This window comes from Saccostrea cucullata, unplaced genomic scaffold (assembly GCF_032062105.1).
Source record: "Saccostrea cucullata isolate Sc308-1 unplaced genomic scaffold, CSIRO_AGI_Scuc_v1 ctg3337, whole genome shotgun sequence".
NCBI classification, from domain to species: domain Eukaryota; kingdom Metazoa; phylum Mollusca; class Bivalvia; order Ostreida; family Ostreidae; genus Saccostrea; species Saccostrea cuccullata.
In genome coordinates, this window is record NW_026926010.1 from 82,520 (window position 1) to 97,566 (window position 15,047).

The 15,047-nt window shown below is 34.7% G+C and overlaps 1 protein-coding gene across 1 annotated transcript in view; it reads right to left on the bottom strand.

The window, feature by feature from the left end:
• The window catches only part of LOC134270382 (uncharacterized), a 43,744-nt gene extending 29,009 nt beyond the window's left edge, over positions 1–14,735 (bottom strand). Inside the window, exons 1-6 of the mRNA XM_062752622.1 lie at positions 14,609–14,735; positions 13,027–13,182; positions 10,529–10,593; positions 5,606–5,833; positions 5,244–5,489; positions 113–253 (exon numbers count right to left, since the gene is read on the bottom strand). Of these exons, the coding sequence (XP_062608606.1) occupies positions 113–253; positions 5,244–5,489; positions 5,606–5,833; positions 10,529–10,583 (670 nt within the window). The 5' untranslated portion in view covers positions 10,584–10,593; positions 13,027–13,182; positions 14,609–14,735. The remainder of the gene's footprint in view (positions 1–112; positions 254–5,243; positions 5,490–5,605; positions 5,834–10,528; positions 10,594–13,026; positions 13,183–14,608) is intronic.
• Positions 14,736–15,047: the final 312 nt, after the last annotated feature.

The window sequence follows — 15,047 nt, forward strand, 5'->3', positions numbered from 1 at the left end:
GTATGACGACTAAATTTCAGAAAGAGATTATTTATGACAAAAATATTGAAAGCATAAATTGGAAATATACAAAGAAACGAAACGCCTGAAAACATTTTATGTAATGACTTACAATAACTACAGTGCGGCCCTTGATATCCTGAAAGACAACCTTTCACGCAGTTTCCAGTAATGGCGTCACACTGCTGTCCCTGACATGTTACTGGACATGTCTTGTTACAATATTCACCATAATATCCAGGAGTTGTACAACCTATATAAGAAATAAATATAAGTAACTACTTAACAGTCATTTAATTTGTAGCTTATCCTTAATTAATTACCAAAGAATCAGAAAAGCAACCATATTACGAGAAAAATTCGCATATATCACGTAGAATTAAAAAATTAAACGAGACTTACCTTGGTTAAGGTGAAGTTTGATTGAGATTCTATGAGGAAATAGAATCAATGAAGAGATCACGTGAGATTGTACTGCGCATGTGCGGATTCAGGATTTAAAGCGAAAAAATTTTTTGTTACATCATTTACACAAATGTATACATCATACATCTGTGTAAATGAAATTTTACCAATCATACATTTATAAATTACATTCCTTGCATATGCAGGGTGGGTGGGTGGCACGTGATCTCTTCATTGATTCTATTTCCTCATAGAATCTCAATCAAACTTCACCTTAACCAAGGTAAGTCTCGTTTAATTTTTTAATTCTATTTCGTAAATATCAATTACGAGACCACGTGAGATTTTAAAGAAACAAAACATTTTTTCCATTTTGAACACCCACAATTTATTCAGTCATAACACCATTCAGAAAATTCACTGTATTAACTGGTACAATTGGTTTGTTATAAAACTTTGCAAAAGTTCTTTCATTGGTCCATCCAACCTTATTCAGAATTTCATGAACAGGCACAGAGTTAAAATACGCCTTTGAAACTGCTGCCGCACGAACACTGTGCGGAGAAAACACACTTGTATCAATGCCAGAACGCAACATTACATATCTTATCCAACGTGACAAAGTGTCTTTAGATGCAGCATTATGAGGTTTTACATACGAAATGAATAAAGCATCATCATTATTACTACGCAAATGCAAAGTTCTTTTCAAATATTCAACAAGAACAGTATAAACACATAGTCTCCTATCTGCTGGATAGGCTTTAAGAACAATGTTCGGCCTTCGAAACCCTGGTCTACAAGTCTTTAACAAAGTGTCAAAGTTAAATACAAATGAAGATTTCTTCTTCTGCATACAACTCAGTTTTAAGGCATGTACAGTCTGTATTCTAGCAGCACAAGATAAACAGATAAGCATACAGAGTTTGCAAGTAAGATCTTTCAAACTTAAATATTTCACAGGTGACAATTTCCTGAGGAAACTTAAAACAATTGTAACATCCCACACATAATCATGTTTAGGTGCAGGAGGTCTCAAATTAAAGACCCCTTTCATAAAGCGAATAATAACAGGGTGAGACCCAATAGCATGTCCATCAATAACAAAACCTAATGCAGACAATGATGCTCTGGCTGTATTGAGAGCACTATAACCTAAGTTATTATGGTACAACATAGTCAAAAATTCAATAACATGATTCAAAGAAATTTGAAATTGATTAATTTTCCTTTCACGACAGAAAGAAACCCATCTCTTATGGACAGTCTTGTACTGTTTCTTTGTACTGCCTCTCCAAGATGCCATGAGGATATTGGTAGCGTCAGACGAAAAGCCTGAGTTTTTGAAATGTCTCCCGACAATCGACATGCCATCATCACTAGGGATTTCCTCAGAGGATGACGTTCTTTGGAATGTACAAGATACAGTAGATCCTCCTGCTGAGGCAAAATTCGTGGGTGTTCTATCAACAGTTCCAGAACTTTGTTGTACCACACTTGAGTTGTCCAGACTGGCACCACCATGATGCATTCTGCTCTGTCTTCCATGATCTTCTGCAGACACCTCCCTATCAAGCTAAAAGGAGGAAAAATATAGCTATAATATTTGCTCCAATCAATAGTAAATGCATCAACAAAACTTGCACTGGGGTCAGGCTTCCAGGAGCAATAAGTATCGACTTGAGCATTAAGTCTATTTGCAAACAAATCAATATTAGGCATTCCAAATAAATTAGTGATATCATTAAACACATTAGTATTCAGTTTCCATTCAGTTTGATCCTCAAACTTTCTAGACTTTCTATCTGCAACCACATTATCTATCCCAGGTATGTGAGCAGCCAGTAGCCAGATGTCCCTATCAATGCACCAATCCCAGATCTTACAAGCTATTTCATTGCATAGATTGGAGTGAATACCTCCCATATTATTTATGTAACTAACAGCAGTGACATTATCCAACATAACTTTGATTGACTTATGATGTTGATCTTTGCAAAAAGATTTCAGTGCATAAAAACATGCAAGAAGTTCTAAGGCATTGATGTGATAAGACTGTTCAGTGTCTGACCAGTGACCACCTATCTCTTGATTATTGAAAGTGGCACCCCAACCAAGTAATGAAGCATCAGAATAAACCTCAAAATCTACAGACCCATGACGTATATGTCTACAAGCTTTATGGACATTGTCTATCCACCATAACAAATTGTCCTTCATTTCGTCACTAATACACATTGTAGAATCAAAATTTCCATATGAACATTTCAGTGCCTCAATTTTTCCCTTTTCAAGGGATCTATAATGCAGGGGCCCAAATTCAATGGCTGAAAAACTGGAGACCATCAAACCAATAACGGATGCTACATTTCTGATTGATGCCTCAGATTTGCGGTGTAATTTTTTGCATTCATTAAAAATATTTTCTTTTCTCTCATCTGTTAATGTAACAATCATGTTAACTGAATCGATAACATTGCCAAGAAAAGCGATTTTTTGTGTTGGTTTTATAACTGATTTTTCATAATTCACAAAAAATCCCAGTTTTTCAACCAATGTGACCATTGAAATTGCACCCTTGCTACATTCCTGTACAGTGTCTCCTACCAAAAGAGAGTCATCTATGTATCCCACATTAACATGACCTAATCTTCGTAATGTAGCATATACTGGCTTCATAAGTTTTGTAAACAATCTAGGAGCACTAGATAAACCTTGAGGTAAGGAAGTGAATTGAAACAATTTATTTTCCCAGGAAAACTGAAGAAAATTTTGGTGTTCGATTGCTACAGGTATGGAATAATAAGCATTCTTCAGATCCACTGATGCCAAAAAGCAATTAGGGGTTATGACCTTAAGAGCACTTTCAAATGTGTCCATCTTAAAATGATGGTACTTAATGAACTGATTCAACTCTTTTAAATTCAAAATCATTCTAAATTCCCCATTGCGTTTTGGTCTTAGAAAAATAGTTGACACAAATCCAACATCGTTTGAATTAATTTCTTTAATAACTTCCATTTCCAAAAGTTTGTTAATCTCTTTCTTAATATATGAACATTCTTTCTCGTTGAATTTTATTTGATGAGGAACAGAAGTCTGAACTGGTATAGAGTCATTTTCAAACTCTAAATGACAATGTTGGACAATATCAAGAATGCTTCTATCAGAAGTGAGTTTTTCCCATTCGGAAATAAATTGTTTCAACCTTCCAGCTACAAAATTTTGATTTTCTGGAGAGAATGTTGGACTTACCTGGAAGTCTACTTGCTGTTGTTGGGTCGAGAGCTCCCTCGACGCCCTTTGAAGTTTTTTGGGTCACTGTATCCTGAGTAACCTCTGGTCTGTCCCTGTGTGGACCGATTTTGAAAAATGGACCTTCGTCCACGAAAGTTTCCAAATCTATTTCTGTTAGGGAAACCTCTGTCAGACCTTTGCTGCGTAGGAAAACTGCTCAATTTGTTACTGATGCGACTACAGTCACCTATTTCCTTCACAGTTTTAGGGACATCGTCCCCAAAAAGATAAGATGTATATTTCACATTATGCGAACACAAATGGGAATACTCCCCTTTCATATTTGTTTTCATGAGTTCTCTGCGAAGCATGTTGATTTGATAATTCGACTGACCCAGCAATGCTAAAGCTTCCATGCTTCTATCTATCAAGTCAAAAACACATGGATCGTCAAGCTTACCAATTTTGTCACAAACTTTTACCATGATGGTAGCTGCTTTGACCACAGAAGTCTCAACATTTTGCAGTTTCTTGTCAACTGTACGAGTATTGGGTTGTAGGAATCCCCATACTAACTGATTTGTTTTTACTGTAACTAAACTTTCACAATTATCAGGTCTAGCATTCACCGAGTCTTTGGTAAGTTCAGTATATCTATCATCTTCTATCCCTTGTCTAAACCAGTCATTAACACACGAAGCTAACTCTGAGTTTACAGAAGTATCACATACCTCCTTGATTTTGAGTTTTTCACCTGCCGATTTAAATTTATTATCAGCACCAGACGATGTCGCAGTGTCTTTATTAACAGTACTAGTATCAGCAGTTTGACTTGTATCATGATCGGCGGCAGTATCGTCATTAACAGCGACCGCGTCACTGTCAGGAATAGGGCCATAATCGCCACCATCGTCGTACTCCTCCGCCATTCTAAAAAGTTCATCCACACGATGACTTAAATTATTAAAGTTCTGATCCGACTTACATTGACTTTCCTGGATCGACTTCAGAACGTTTAGCACGTCCGAGATAGATGGGTCAGAGCCACTCGGGCCTGGCGATACATTAGGTCTGCGAACATCGGAGCCTCTGTCCTTCGCTGACGAAGCCACTGGATGCTGACTCGACACCGAGTCTGCTTTTGCGGATTTGCTAGGTTTCTTACTAGTGGTCGTCTCGACTTTTCTTTTCCTGGTGTTACTCGTTTTGTCATCAGGTTTTTCTGCAGGAAAAACAGCGTTTTTCTCAGGAGACAACATGGCGTTCGCCATAGTCGAAACCACGTGCAATCAACACACGTGCAAACGGAAAAAAACGGAAAAAAGCAAAAAGTCTGCTTTACAAGTATTCAGGAACCGCGTCCCAAAAAGTAGTAATAGTCTATCAAACCTCGTTTGACAGTACTCAAAGAAATCAAATATCGTCAACAACGTTGACAAGAGAAAAATATTATTACGTCCGTCTTCCAGCACAAATTACAGAACACTGAATCCGCACATGCGCAGTACAATCTCACGTGGTCTCGTAATTGATATTTACGAAATAGAATATAAATTACAATCTGTTTCTTAAGATGTGGTAATCTAACTGTTACAGCTTACCATAAACCTCCACTTCACAAAGTTCATTGAATGCATACTGAGAGTAGTAGGAAGGATAGACCACACTGCTAAGACGTTCGTTGTAGTATATAACATATCGCCCATACACGGAGCAGTTGATCTTCTGATCTTCTAAAGGTGTACCGCTAACAGTCTGTAATTCATGGAAACAGAGCATTCCGTTCTCTTTTGAAGTCGTGTTGGAGACATAGACGTAAAATCCAGCAAATCGACCAGCGTATGAACCTGCATGCAAAGATACAAATTGAATATTTCATATATCTTTGATCAAGGGTGTATCTTTTGAACCAATATTAAGGAATATCTTATCGAAATGAGCACCTATCTAATTTAACACATACCAGGTTTATTGTCGGTCCTGTAGAAGATGTTAATGTAACTGATGCTGACCACACTCTCTAGATCTACTCTCCATTCTGCTGTCTGTTGTTTATCAGCTGATATTGTACACTGGTCATCTAGTGCTCCACGGTCTGTATACTTCCCATCAACAGCTTTGTCTGCTCCCCATGGTTCGGTTTGTGTATAGTCATTTGCCTGCCATGCAGGTTTCCTTAATGCTAAATTGTCTATAAAGTATAAAAGACAATAAATCTATTCATTCAATATATTAGAATGCAGTTCATTGCCTGACGTCACGGCGTCAGGCTGTATAAGGATTGACAAGAAAACATTGATGTAACCATCAATTGTTGCCCGGGAAATATATAAAGTAAACAATGAAAATGAGTCTTGATCAACAAACTGCTTCGATATGTGTAGAAAGGCATGCGTCTAATTGATGGAGACGATAGTCGCAAATATTTTTAAAAACTTGTAATCGGATAAAAATCAATCAAAAACGATACCATTTTAAACTTGATCAATTCCTCAAGTAAATGTTGGCTGCATAAAATATAAAATAAAGTTAGACACACGCATCATTTATATTTAAAAATGTATTTATTTTCAATTTTAGAATATAAAACACGAACTGTGCAGAGTACGTTTTTATCCGAGAAGTAAAATTCGATGTTCTAAAAAAAGGGACCTCAGACCTGCCTACCCTTCCGCTTTTGGCGTAATTCTTCCGCTTTTTACCACAAATTTACCCTATTACGCCTTTTATATTAATTTTACCCTTTTGATATTTCGGTTTAAATCCATTAAGAACGTCTACATTTATAGTACGACCTGCTGAAATGAAATGAGAAGTACAAGTAAAAGTAATTAATAGAGGACCAGTTCGATAACTAACGTAATATATCTAGTATTTATATGTAAACCGATATAGCGAAGATTCGGAAGAACACGAGAAGACACTACTTATGTTAACTATTAAATGATATTGCAATAAGTATAAAGAAATGTGAGTGTAAAAAAGGTAAAATACAATGTTATTATGTACGATTTGTGTTAACATGCAGACGCAAGCCTTCAGTTAAGTGATTTGAAACAAATTGACCAAACGCTTCATTAAGGGTGTGCGGTTGATTTGTGTTTGATATAGGATACTGGTATTTTACAACACTTTTTTGCGAATAGATGATTCGAAAAAGAAAAGTTTATGCCAGCTTTGTTTAGTAATATACAATGTCGGTGGTTTTGAAAGAAAATAAAGTATTATAGTAAAACAAGAAAATAGGAAATTATGATTGATTACGCTTTTACCTCTGATATTCCACCAAAACAAATCCTGAAATTACACCCTTGCAACGAAAAGGGTAGGCAGGTCTGGGACCTGTCATTGTTTCAATAGTAAATGATAAATAACTTTATTTATTAAATATGAAAAACATATATATATATTTACAGATAAACTTTATGGAAGTAAATATATTATCTCGTAATTTATAAACGGAAAGAACATTCTGATAAACAATCTTTTCAATGTTTAGAAAACCTTTAATTCTACATAACTACTCCCACCCCAATCCCCATACACCAACACTTAAACTTATATGTATAGAGCAGCCCGGTCCTCCGGCTGCAATAATTGCGTGATCCGAAACTAATAGATCATACCCAGAGAGCTAGATTTTGTGCAAGCTGATTTACATTGGAAATCTTTTACCTGCATTTTAAAAGAAACATTTTTCAGGGAAACAATGATTTTACTGATGCAAAATAATGCAGTATTTACTTTGTTTACTCTGTTTGCATGAAACAGATTATTCCATGTGATTTACCGTTTCAACGTGTTCGTGTATTTTTTTCTGCATTTCAATACTACCGGAACAGTCCATTTATATTCTACGATACAGGTGAATCGCTCTTTTCGCGCCAAATAGTAAGCGATCTTGCGCCTTTTCTTGGATTGTTCTATTGTATGAATGGGGGTGCTAACTTCCACGGAATTAAATAAAGTTTGTTATTGTAACCTCCATCTTCTTATGATTCAGAAATTCTGTCTACAAATTTTATTTTATTCCTTAAAACTACATATGAATCGTATGTATCAGAATATGGACATACAAAGCAAAAGAAATGATTTCTCTAATTTGTTTCCCCTCTGTTGGTTTATTCCAAATTTTAATGGACTAGTCCAATCACCACAAACGATCGACGCAGTTCAACCAGATTCCAGACGATTTGACGAAAGAAATTACCTGTGCGAAATCTTGGATTTCTTTTCCACAAAGGCCTAAATGTTGGTTTTACCTATTTCGTTCTCAAAAAATTATAGTACCCACCTTTCAGAAAAAAAAGATCAATGAACACAAACTACTACTGTTTACTTCATTGGCGAAAATAGCTTCCTACAACATATGTATTTAGTTATATCCATTCTCTAAAAAAGTTCACAATGAATGATTTGACAACAGATTTCAGAATAGGTGTAGCTTTGAATTTAGATCCAGGGGTAGATCAATCTACTTGCAGAAAAGTCAATCGCATCACCTCGGGTCTTTCCGTCAGAGGTCGAAAAACAAACTCGAATGTATCGACATCATTGGATGTTAAAAATTTCTACATTTCCTGTTCATAGTAAAAACGGAGTAAGAAGTCCCTTCTCTAGTATATTTTAGACAATATCATTACATTGAATAAAGTTAACTCCATATTCCACAGATAATAGGTCTATATACATCATCAATGCTTTTATTTCAAAGTTTGTGAAAAGGGGGGGGGTGTCATGGCGTATAAATTAACAATACATTTGTGGTCTTCTTCCCTAGATAAGGCCCGAGGAGCGGGACCGAGGAGTTGCGATTGGTAGAAAACCCACACACATTTGAATGCTCACCCGAGCATTGTGGCCAGGAAAAAGTAGAAATTGGTTTACTACTGAAAAGTTTAAATCCAAAAGTTTGGCCCCGCCCTAGCCCCGGTTGTCATGATTTGAACAAACTTGAATCTACACTACCTGGGGATGCATCCATATAAATATGAGAATTATGGCTTTGCTATTCTTGAGAAGAAGATTTTTAAAGAGTTTCCTATATAATTCTGTATAAAACTTTGGTTGGCCATTGTGGCCCCGCCCTACACCTGGGGGTCATGATTTGAACAAACTTGAATCTACACTACCTGGGGATGCTTCCATATAAATATGAGCAATTATGGCTATGCTGTTCTTGAGAAGAAGATTTTTAAAGAATTTTCCTATATATTTCTATATAAAAATTTGGTCGGCCATTGTGGCCCCGTCTTACCCCCGGGGGACATGATTTGAACAAACTTGATTTAACACACTACCTGAGGATGTTTCCCCTTAAGTTTCATCTTTCCTGCCACAGTGGTTATAGAGAAGAAGATTTTTAAAACATACCACCAAATTTTCACTAATTCTCAATTATCTATCCTTGAATGAGGGTGTGGCCCTTTATTTGAACAAACTTGAATCCTCTTCCTTTAAGGATGCTTTGTGGAAAGTTTGGTTGAAACTGGCCCAGTGGTTCTTGAGAAGAAGTCAAAAATGTGAAAAGATTACAGACAAACGGACAGACAGACGGACGCCAAACAAAATGTGATCAGAAAAGCTCACTTGAGCCTTCGGCTCAGGTGAGCTAAAGAAGTATTGCTAAAAAGGTTTATTTCTTCTCTTACAGATATTGATTGATTATGTCAGGCAAGCTTTTTGAAAAGCTGTTACTTGTATATATTTAATACAGGTACTTGTGGACAGGACCCCCCCCCCCCCCACGATATTCAAACCCGGGGCTTATTGGACTTTTTGTTAAAAAAAATTATATTTATTACACCTATGCATCATGTGTACAATATGAAAAAAATCCTCAACACCTCAAAACAATCACTCCACAAAAATACCCCACTATATATTATAAGAGAGAAAGGTATACCCCTCCGGTTTGTTTCCGTTGTACCCTCACTGATCTCTCTGGGTTTAAAAACATGTATTTATTTTATTTCAACCTTAAATGTCGATTCACATCGTTTCTACATATATTTCTGTCTTAGTGCATGCTATCGGATTAACACTGCATCTCATAAGAATCCCACAATATCTGATTATCTCCTTTAACAGTTTACCAGTCAGAACGTTGAAATTTCCCTAGGTAATCGCAATGGAAGTGCATAGAGAATGTTTCACTTATTAGGATAACGTCCCAGAGAGTTTTGGACTGACGTAAAAATCTCTCTCGGGTTTTATCTTACATTCTCTATGCACTTTCGTTGCTTTTACTTAGGGAAATTTCAAACCGGATTGGCATACCTTTCTCCCATATAATGTACATTTATAGTGGGCTATTTTTTGTGGAGCGATTATTTGGGGTTTTTGCGACTTTTTCATATTGTACACATTATGAATAAGTGTAATAAATATAATTTTTGAAAAAATGTCCAATAAGCTCCGGGGTTGAATATCGTGGGGGCTGGGGGGCTGTCCACAAGTACCTGTGATATTTAATGCACAGATATATGTTTCAACTGCAAACAAAGGTCAACCATCAGTTAATGCAGTTTGAGTTTATAAATTTCTGTCTATATAAGCAATATGAAGTATATGAAGAATTTTGTGTAGCTTTAGTGCGTAGTATAACATACTCCCCCCTCAATTTGTTTTCTTTATGTAAATTTAATCACCTTCTTAAATCAAGAATTGCATATAATAATACCAGGAGGATCAGCTTGTCTTCTCTATGCTATAGTAATGCCACATGCTAGATTTAAGGTAATTTTTTTAAGAATGTTATTTTCTCTATTGCTCTAACTATGGTGTTTATGAAAATGTTTTGAACATAAAGTCAAGCAATAAATAAGCTAGCATAGTTTTATCAGTTATAAGCAAAATTAATAAATTTGAAATTCTTTTTTCTTACGATATGCACAAGTACACGTTGCATACAAGATGACGTAGATAATACTGAGTATCATTCTCTTCAATCTACAAAAATTATAATTAAAGTAATGAAAATGACATATATCAAATTATTTGTTATCAACATACCACTAACAAATAAACTAATATTAATTGCTTTCTTGGAGGTTCCTTGCAGGTGCATCGAGGAAATATGGCTAAAAATATGTCCGACTCAGCATAAACCAACGATAATCTGTCCTTACAGGTCCTATATATCTTTCGACGCATACGGTTGCACAAGTCTTAAGGCTTTATTAGAACCCTTAACTTCAATATTCCTAATATGTCATTGTCTCGTAGTGTTTTGCCGATTTTTAGCAGAACTTTAGCTCTCTGCCTGAGAAAATTCGGACAGTGAAATCAGACAGCTACAGATTCATGCATTGTAAACATTTAAAAAAAACCTTCCAATTACTCCGCCGATTTCTTATCGTTAACTCTAAGTATTATTTCTTGTAGTTTATGCTTTCTTTGGCCTTTAGAATGGTATCCGATACTTTATCATTTATTTAACTCGTATCTTTTATTCTTAATTTACTTTTTAAATTTTTAAAGAGTCCCATTTCGACTTACTGTAACAACATATATCCGTTTGTTACATGTAGCTTTAACAGTAAGTGTAAATTATCGGCGACGTCACAACATGGCCTACTTCCGTTCTGCCTTTCTCAATACTATGAAGCAACTAAATGCTTGTCTTTCTCTTTCAGTCTTTGACTGGAAACTTGATGGTTTTTGCATAATTTCATTTTAAAAACAATACAATACTTCTTTCGATGTCCTTGTTTGACATCAATTTTCAACACTTGTCCAAGTTTGAGAAGAATTAAAGTGAAGTATATAGAAAAATAGTACCAAGGTATCTGTGCCCACTCTTGAAACAGATCTTTCACGCCTGATTTTTTGTGATGTTTAAAAAATTTTTTTCAGATTTTCAATTTCATTCAGTTTCTTTTGATATGCCTGAATTTATTCGGGGCGCATATTGTTTTTTTCTGTCTGTTTGTTGACAACTTTAACCTTCGCCATAACTTTTGAACAGTGAGAGATAGAGACTTCATATTTGGTATGCTTACTCCACGAATAAAGCACTTTCAACTGACACCAAGGTAAATGACCTTGTGACCTTGACTGTGACCTAATGCTAAAAATAGTTTTGTTCGAATTTCGCTATAACTTTTGAACCGTGAGAAATAGAGACTTCATATTTTGTATGCATACTCCACTAATTAAGCACTTTCAACTGACACCAAACACATTGATCGTGTGACCTTGACTAAGACCTATTTGCTAAAAATTGGTTTTTAAAACTTTGTTGCCCCCGGGCGCATAGTGTTTCAAAAACACATCTTGTTTCATCCTTTCAAACGTTTGATACTATATCTATTTTCAGATATTGGAGGAAATCCAACAAGATATTCTCAATAAAGTGCTCTTTTAATTTTTCTTTTGTCTGTTTTTGAATTTTAAATAAAAATAATGTACATTTTACTTATAACTTTCTTGGTTTCTTTTCAATATGTTTATAACATAAAACTTTGAATGGAAATTTAAAGTACTTAGCTCTTAAAAATATAGAATTAAGGGTCTTTATTAAAATCATTTAATTATTTTAAAAAATTCCAAAAAGATAAAGTGAAATACTTTGGAATCTTATTACATCGAATATTGAGTCCAGTATTAGAAACAAATGCATGCACCAAAAATCAATTATACTTCACAGGTGTAGAGATCCTCCTTAAATGTATGATTAACTATTAGATATAATTTTTTTTTTAGCTTGGAAAAGTAGCACTTTGCTTTATCTGACCGAATTTTCTCAAGCAGAGAGCTACAGTTCTGCGTTCGCTTTGTGATCGGGAGGCTAGTGTTTGTTTGTTTCCTGTAAGCAGCTCTTCTTTGAACCTTATACTGTCGGAGGGGGTGCACCGGGCTGTTTGTGGAGAAGGTCATAAATCTTTTGGATTAGACTTTAAAAGAATCTTTTTGGCTCACTGGTCCAGAGTAGTTAAAGTGTAAATCTGATTCCTTCACCAATAAATGGTGTCGTTTCGTATAATTTAGAAACTGTTACATGTAAACTAGATGTAAACAACATATAACCAACCAAATAGTTGTTAGTAAATATACAAGTATAGTCTTACCACAGTAATTTTAATTTTACACAATATGGAGTCTATCTTTATTTTTTCCGTTTTTCCATTGTCATTAACACACATGTAAAACGCAGATAAAAGCTTAAACTTGAACAGTGACTTTGTGTAAACAGTTTAACGCTTGCATTGAAATAAAATATGAACATTTTAACGTCAATTTAAAAGTCCCGAATATAGCACTGCATGTTGGAAAAAAGAAAAAAAAGATTTGAAACTCGATAAACTGTATATTTTTTTTTAATCTGAATTTTACAACAATAAACCAACACCATTAATTTAAACAAATGCATGTTAATCTTACCGTAGAATGCATACATCTCGTCGGCAGGGGGTCACCAATAAATAGATTTCAGTTTTTGACAAGTTTTAAACCAGGAAGTTATTTGACTGTAGGTATAATTTTACATCTTAACGTCTTCATACAAATGTCTCTCCAAGGCTGAGCGCTTGACTGCTTCTAATTTAAAGAGAACCGATTAAGGGTTATTTGAGTAACTTTAAAAATTATGATGGAGAAAATTTTAAGTCAACTGCATTTAGGTCAACACAGTTAATACTGTAATTTCAACCCCCTGTAAGACATGTAAATCTGTGAGTAATACATGTAAGGGAAAACACAGACTGATTATTATTCATATTTATTTCACAAAAACTAATTGCAAACGCGTATTTTTTGGAAGCCGTTTTAAATTTAAAAAAAATTGCTTGAGTAAATATTGGTGAACATTTAGGGGTGTTACGTAATTTATATGAGGAAGTAGTTAGGATGCGAAAGAATACACGATTGATATTTTAGACAGTACTTGTAAATCACAATCAATTGTTATTTCGTTAACCTACAGGTAAAATGTATGAAAGTTAAAGTTTTAAAAGTTCAAGTGTTAGAGGAATATAAAAAAAAATTGTAAGGTTGTCTATGTTTTTAAACAATTGTTTAGTCACCTGAAGGAATTGTGTGATTCGATAACGTGCAGAAAGAAAATAAATCTTATTTTTACAATTGCAACACATATATCAAACAGCTAAAGTAGTTTTCAATTTCTTGTTTTATTCGGAATGAGTAACCAGATCAGAGTGTACTTTGCATGATAAGCGATATTCACAGGGAACAAAGTCGCACATTAAATTTTTTCTATACCTACGATGATACACATATGCGTTTAATACAAATTAACTTGTGATAAAAAATAATTTGCTTAAGAGAGTCATGGGAAAATAAACTTTACAAATTAAAAGATACGCTGTTATAATGGCTGAATTCGGTCCCTTATATTTTTAAAAATGAAAACACAGCTAAAACCGTGGCATTCCTTTTTTCAATATCTTTTGTTTGTTTTAAAAACCTGCAAATATATTGATTTAAAGAGTCAGGGGTTCACAAGAGGGTGCCAATTTGAATATCCTTTCGATTTTTCTCGATTGTAGCAGAATATCGTCATATTTTGGATACTTTTCACTGCGGGAAACATAAAGTACTAGCTTGCCTATCTAAGATTTAATTGATAAGTATCTGATAAAAAAAAAAGTGCGGAAAACCATAAGGGGCAAACTAACTCAGACCGAATGACAGCGGGACAGACAATATTAATCGGACGGGCAGACGCGAAGGAAATCCTTAGTTTCCTCCGCATTCTCTTGTAGGGGACTACATATGTAACAAAAGCAATTGTCACATCCAGGAATAGTTCCATCTACCACAAATAAAAATTGCACAACTTCAATTCGACAAGGCAAGAATTTCATGCTTCACGATACATTCTTGCTACAGCAATTGTATGCAGGACACCAATTTTCGACAAAATATACACGCAAGTTTGTCAATGTGCATTGTTAAATCTTATTTATACTTCCCTATATAATTCTTAAATTTATCTTTACAATACCTTAAGCCTTTTATGATATTCCCATTGTTGCGAAAATACACATACTTTCACAAAAAACCAAACAGGGTTAATTTAAATCGAAGATAACAGAAGGAAGTGAAAAAACTTGAAATAAAATAAAGTGCAGAAATGTACGCGGAAGTAAAGAAAACAGAAAGATATAAATTCTGATATCAGAATGTAACAAAAACTAATTTAAGATAGTGAAATTTTAAAGGAAACATGATATTTTTGAACTTTTAGTAGGAAGCCAGTAATTTGACATTGCTATTGACATTCTGTCTTGTTAAATGTGAATTCAGGGCAAATCATTGAGGGAGTTGATTATATTTACATACATATTTGTGTGTTAAAATCTCTTTATTAGAATTTTTCATATAAATATATTTTCAATATCAGAAGTTTATTAACAAAACAACAAGTTGTCCTTTCTCGAGAC